This window comes from Populus nigra, chromosome 17, assembly GCF_951802175.1.
Source record: "Populus nigra chromosome 17, ddPopNigr1.1, whole genome shotgun sequence".
Taxonomy (NCBI): domain Eukaryota; kingdom Viridiplantae; phylum Streptophyta; class Magnoliopsida; order Malpighiales; family Salicaceae; genus Populus; species Populus nigra.
The window spans coordinates 6856780-6863374 of NC_084868.1; the positions used below are offsets into that span (position 1 = coordinate 6856780).

At 33.9% G+C, this 6595-nt stretch overlaps 1 protein-coding gene across 1 annotated transcript; it reads left to right on the top strand.

The window, feature by feature from the left end:
- Positions 1-793: 793 nt before the first annotated feature.
- On the top strand, positions 794-4929 carry LOC133676415 (cytokinin riboside 5'-monophosphate phosphoribohydrolase LOG3-like). Its single transcript, XM_062098052.1, has 7 exons — positions 794-1086; positions 1470-1567; positions 1699-1729; positions 2346-2445; positions 3974-4044; positions 4170-4313; positions 4594-4929. The coding sequence occupies exons 1-7, from the start codon at positions 949-951 to the stop codon at positions 4684-4686; spliced, it is 675 nt and encodes a 224-aa protein (XP_061954036.1). The 5' UTR covers positions 794-948; the 3' UTR covers positions 4687-4929.
- Positions 4930-6595: the final 1666 nt, after the last annotated feature.

The following is a 6595-nucleotide window of genomic DNA, read 5'->3' on the forward strand; positions in this document are numbered from 1 at the left end:
AAAATATAATTTTAAATGATGAAATTAAAAAAAGATAAAGTCCATTCATCGGATTGTAAATCTTGTAAAATAAAGGGACTCAAATAAGAAAATTAGACAAAAAGGGATGCTTGCTTGGGTCTGGCAGTCCAAGAGATATAAAGCTGTTGCAACAGTAAACTTTACTTGGGTATGATGTGTAATTAAGAAGAGCATTAAGGCATTTTAATATTTTTCATGTTGTCTTTTCTATTTTTTATTTGAAAAGCTGCTGGCATGCGTTCACATGCTCCAGCTAGTGGGTGATGCTCGCTCCATCGAGGAGGCGCGTGAGACGCCTCTCGGAGGTCAAATCTGATCAAACGACATCTAGATTGGTGCGCAGATGTTTTCTCTTCTATATGGTGCGGTGCGTGTAGACATATCATGGATGAATTGTTGCCGGTGATCGATTGTTTTTGTTTTTTTTCTTTTCTTTCTCTTGACAACTGAAATACATGATTATCTTTTTGTTATTTGCTTAGGTCTAATATAATTACTGATATAAAGAGTTTAAAATATTGTCTATACTTTTAATATATTTTTTATATATTTTTTTAAAATAATATTGACATGTTCGGAGGACGAGTCAATATACTCGCAAGAAAGAAAGGGTGTTCATATTTTTGATGGGTTTAAAGAAAAGAAGTGGTCCACGCGTGCCAATATTACATAGGCTGTATGTGTGAGTCGACATGAGGAGGAGAGCAAGCGTGCTATGAGGAGTAATCACGTGTACGTGTAAACGTTTATATAAACAAACAAACAGAGGCACTCAAGATCACTACCGCCCGAGAAATAAACCAAACAAAACCAAGGCGGTCATCCTTTCTTTCGTTTGACATACACAAACAATACTAAGTAGGCAAAGAGGAAGAATCATGAATTAATTAAGCATAGTTGTGAGTGAACCGAGCGATCAGAACTAAAATGGAGATCATAGAGACAACTTCTCTGCAGCAGCAATCAATGTCGTCTAAGTTCAAGAGGATTTGTGTTTTTTGTGGGAGTAGTCAAGGCAAGAAGACTAGCTATCAAGTTGCTGCTATTGACCTTGGCAACGAATTGGTACCCTTTTTTTTTTTTTTAATATATCTATTTGTCTCTGCCTGCCCATTGCTTTGCATGTTCTTTTCTTTGCTGAAACAAGAAATAAAAGGGCATTTGGCTATGGATTTATAAACATTGTGAAAGCTTTCTTATGTTTGTAACTCGGCGCTCACGAGTCTCGACATTTTACTTGTGCTAAATTTGGAAACTTTCTTCTTAATTATTCTGCCTTTTTTTTTAATTCTTTCTTGAAGGGATATATGCTTTAATGTACAAATAAGAACACATTTTTCTTCCGTCAAAAACTTGACCATCCATCATTCTTTATCCACATTAACAGATTTCCTGGAAAAGACCTCATTTTGGTTTCCTGATAATTATATTGTGGTTTTATTTTGCAGGTCTCAAGGAATATTGATCTGGTCTATGGAGGAGGTAGCATAGGTTTGATGGGTTTGGTTTCACAAGCTGTTCATGATGGTGGTCGTCATGTTATTGGGTAATCAAGCCTTTCCTTCATGTCCAAGCTTTGTCTTCTAATTCATGCATTGAAATAACATGAGATGAGTTGAGAAACAAAATCAGTGAGCTGGGTCGTGATTTTTCTGTCATATTATTGTCTCTCTGCAGAGTTATTCCCAAGACGCTCATGCCTCGAGAGGTATGTCTGCTAGACCCAGCAAAAATAAAGTCTCCTACCTTTTCATTATATTTTCTTCAAGGAAAAAGGCTCCAACTTTATTCTTCTTTTCTTAATTTTTCTTTACCGGATTTGAATAAAAATAGATTTTTGGCTTTTCATTTTCCTTTCTATTGATAGTCTTCCTTGCTTTTGGCTACTTTCTTTATCTACTTCCATCTTTCCATTGTATAAACATATATTTTTTTGTTTGTTTCTCAAGGCTTCTGTTCCTCTGATGAATACTTCATAGCCTTATCCACTGTCTGCTTGGTAATTGGCACGTAGCATTAGACCTTTTGCATATATAATCTTGGTTTGTATTTGCTACTGTCATCTCTGGTTAGTTCATTACAAGTAGAGTATCTACTTCCTGTGTTTTTCTTGCCTGGATTCTTTACTTTTCTTTTAAGCTAAAGATTTAATGGCTATGAAGTTGCTGAGTGAATACTATGGATTGAGTCCACCACTCCTGCAAACACTCATTATTGCTTCACTGCACAACACTCCAAATTCCAGACACACACTGTCGCACACGCAGACACACAATTTTGATCTTTTTATTTTCTTTGACTGTGCCTGTGGTGCCCTTTTGCAGTTGACTGGTGAAACAGTAGGAGAAGTGAAGGCAGTTGCAGATATGCATCAAAGGAAGGCAGAGATGGCTAAGCATTCTGATGCTTTTATTGCCTTACCAGGTTGGTTATAAACTCTGCAAAATTCACACTTGCATGAAAATTTGAAAGAAATTCAATAAATCATATATACAATCAGTTGGTTCTCTTTACTTTTTACGAATTTTATAATGTCAGATTGGCCATATCTCATGTTTTGATTCTTGGAGTTCCGAGGATGCCTGATAGCACTTTTCTTTGTCTGCTGTCTCAATTGCTGACTATTAACATTCAAGAAAAAGCACAACCTAACCCTCACAAAAGAATAAAAAAGGAAGAGAGACAAAAAAGAAAAAAAAAAGCCCAAATTAACTGAACCGCTGAAAATACATTCCTGCAAATGCTCATCAGATTATTGATTGTGTTTAAGTTAACCCCTTTACAAGATGAAATATGAAATGAAAAGGAACTATGGATCTTTATTTCTAATAGTTATATACTTTATGTCATTATCCTTTTGATATGATCTTTCATTTTCCTGATCCTCCTTGTGTCGCTAAACAAGTGGCCCCACACACAAATTATGAGGACAACGTTGACTGTCAAAAGTGTCTAAAAACGTCAGCTTAATTAGCACAAGGTGTCTAGGATTTTTTTGTTTTTAAACGAAGGGTCTAGGCTATAGTTCTGTTGTATGCTATTTCTATAAATGGCGTCATCTGGTAATGCTGTGAAAACAACCGTGTTAAGCCTCTTTTACCACATCCTTTTAAACCTTCCATCACCAGCCCAATAATCATTATTACAAAGAAACAATTCAAACCCAGGTTTTTGACCCATCAACATCTTACATTGAAAAGTAGAGCTTATAGTGAAGTCTGCAACTGTGGATACTGGCTCATATGCTCCTTTCCTCTGATGTAGTTCTACGGCCTGTAAATGTTACAGTGCCATTTATTTCTTAGCATATTGAGGGCAACGAACGCACAAACACACTCTGTGTGTTTGTGCCAACTAGCACCAGTACCTAATAGGCAATGATGGGAAATGGAAGACATGCTTGGACAGAATGGCCCATTTATCTTCTCATGGACTCCATTTTGTAATAGAATCCACAACCCCAGTAAAAAATTGAAAGACATCCACTCTGTAACGTGATAAGATTAGAGCCATTATCACCTTCATGGGTTGGCAGAAGATGATGTCCCTGCTATGAAGACTATGTTCATAGCAGATGAAAAGAATAATTTGATCAATAAGCTACAAAACCATGTAACTCTAAATCCACAAAAATTGAGGTCAAGATGTAGAAATGAAGTAATGATTATCCTAGAGGTCATTATTGCAACTATTTAAGCTGGAGAGTAAATTGTAACAAATATACATTAATACATATAGTATAAACATGCAGAGCGAACAGATATTACTGATTTGTGGTACTAAATAATTGACATGTTCTGTATTCCTTGCTGCTGATATTACATTTCTAAGCTACGTATCCTTTCCGGCTACAATTAAACATATGTACAGTTCTCAAATGCCTCTTATGTTCTGCCATGAAGTAATTTGGATTAGAATGTTAATTTTGAAATACTACATGTTTTAAATATAGGTGGTTATGGAACGCTGGAAGAGTTACTTGAAGTCATAACCTGGGCTCAACTCGGAATTCATGACAAACCGGTGATTTCCATGTTTACAATACTGATACCATGTTATGCCTACTGCTGTAATGCCTGCAGGAGACGTCTCAACTGCTTTATCTATTTTAAGGAACTAACAATGCATCCTGTTTCCACATTGTGAAGGTTGGATTGCTTAATGTTGATGGATACTACAATTCCTTACTCTCGTTTATTGACAAAGCTGTGGAAGAGGGATTTATTAATCCCAGTGCACGCAACATTATCGTTTCTGCACCAACAGCAAAAGAGCTGGTGAAGAAACTGGAGGTTTGCTGACGAAACCATATCTCCTTAGTCCTAGCCTAAGCTTAGAAGATTTTACTTCTTAAATTCATCAAACTAATCTAAACTTAGCAAAAAATATTTGTTCATGCTTATAACTTTACATCGAAATAGCACACACCTGATACGTGGAAGCCTACTTGCCCTGTTTCATTAGGTTAATTATCTTCCTTTTAAAAGGCTAATATTACAACTTTCCTTGGTGTGAAATACAAGTGATCATACTGAAATTTTGTTCATCATGTTTACTCACTGAATATCATAGGAGTACGTCCCCTGTCATGAAAGAGTTGCGTCAAAGTTGAGCTGGGAAATTGAGCATCTTGGCTGCTCTCAAAATCATGATATCTCTAGATGATTTGCGGAAGATTGCACTAAAGGAGTAGATGGGAGTTTGGAAGTAAAAGGAGCCAATTTTGGACAATCACTATTGAAATTTCCGTTGTGGGAAATTCTTTTTGTAAATTATTGCAATTAATCTCAATATGTTTAAGCTTCTTAAGAACCCTTCTGGTGAATTGTTAAGCTGTAATTAAGTACTAGATGCTTATGAAAATTCCCATTTTAAATGTCGAGTAATTTATGTTCCAAGTGTTAACTATCTTTCACTTGCCTATTCGTTTCCTTGCAAGTACATTTGCTTTCATTTCTTAATCAATTAGTTTCTCTTTCTCCATCCTTCTTGCTTTTAAAAGCTCTGGATAAAAAAAAAATAAAAAATCGAGAGTAAAAGTTTTGACAAATTGTTTCACCTGACTTCATTCAATACGGATGAGAAGATAACTTTGGCAATTAGTTACTTATGAGATAGGTGTCACATGCTATCCCACGGGTTGATTGATTGATTTATTTTAATATCAAAAGAGATGTTAAAACTAAAAAAATAAATAAATCTTAGATTGATTAACTTCATTGGGTTTAACAAGCTTGGCTATTTTTAATAACAAGAATAAAAAATGACATTAAATAAATTGAGAAAAAAATAACAATGAAAAAAAAGATAAAAAAAACTCAACCTAAGTCTATCCAGGTTAATATGCTGAATATGCAACTTGTTCTTGACACTAGTGTAACCCTATAAAAAATAAATAGAATAAAATCATGAAGTTTAATTTTCAAACAACTCAATATTAAAAGGTTAAACTGAAAAAAAAAATTATAATGAAAAAAAAAACTGAATCAAATTAGGTTAATCTACTAATCCCAGTCACAACATAAAATTTAGATAACACTATAAAAAAGAAAAGTAGAAAAAAAAAACATGAAAACCAACTTCTAATCAATCAAATACTAAATGATAAAGTTAATTTAAAAATACAAAATTACTCTAAACATTCTATGGTTTGATCTTTTTTTTTTTTTCACTTTGCAACCAAGTTTTCAAATATTACACTTTGCAGCATGAAATTTGAAGGTGAAATAACACTTCATATCCTTAGGAGTTGGTGCCATAAAAAGTCAACAAAAAATATGTATTTATTTAAAAGATTTTCATTATATTTGAAATAATAACAAACAAGCCCTAAAGCCTAAAAATAATAAAAATACCACTAAAAAACTCGAAAAAATTAGAGAAACAAAAAGAAAAGAAAAGAAAGGTAACCCTTATCTCCCATCTTTACCCATATGAACCACCATCTCCACCATATCTCTCCGTTTCTTCATCATCACAAGATCCACACTGTCACCTTTATCCTTTAATATCCAGCTCCCAGAAACACATAGCTCAATCTCCTCACAAATCCAAAGCCACCCAACAACCTCTATTTCCTACCACCACGAAAACAGACTTAGATTCACTATAACCATTATTCACCTTCAACAAATCCTTCACCTATTTTATCCCTGTTTACTCTTCAAAGTCCCTAATATCACATATCACTATATATTTCATACATTCCGAAATAGATAGCTTTGTGCTTGAGAAATTTAATAAAAATTTAATAGATTAAAACCTATATTTCACCACCATTGAAATTATACACATAAAAGCCCAGATAAAAAGGTGTCTAGGATCGGTAAAAATTTCTCAATTTACCATATTAACTAGCAGATTCCATCATATAATCTAAGCTTTCAAATATTAATTAACTACCATTACCACAATGAAGTTACCATTTTACAAATATCTTGATCACAACTAAACCCTCATATTGTATTCTCTTAGTACAACCAAATTTTGTTACAAACCAACCAAAATTTTGCAACTCTATATATATATATATATATGAAAAAAGACCTTGGACTTGGACCTCCTATTTACTAAC

Excerpts from the sequence above, each read along its gene's own strand:
- LOC133676415 (XM_062098052.1), top strand. The coding sequence starts at position 949 with ATGGAGATCATAGAGACAACTTCTCTGCAGCAGCAATCAATGTCGTCT. Across the intron at positions 1,087-1,469 it reads TTGACCTTGGCAACGAATTG|GTCTCAAGGAATATTGATCT; the intron begins GTACCCTTTTTT and ends TTTATTTTGCAG. Across the intron at positions 1,730-2,345 it reads AGACGCTCATGCCTCGAGAG|TTGACTGGTGAAACAGTAGG; the intron begins GTATGTCTGCTA and ends GCCCTTTTGCAG.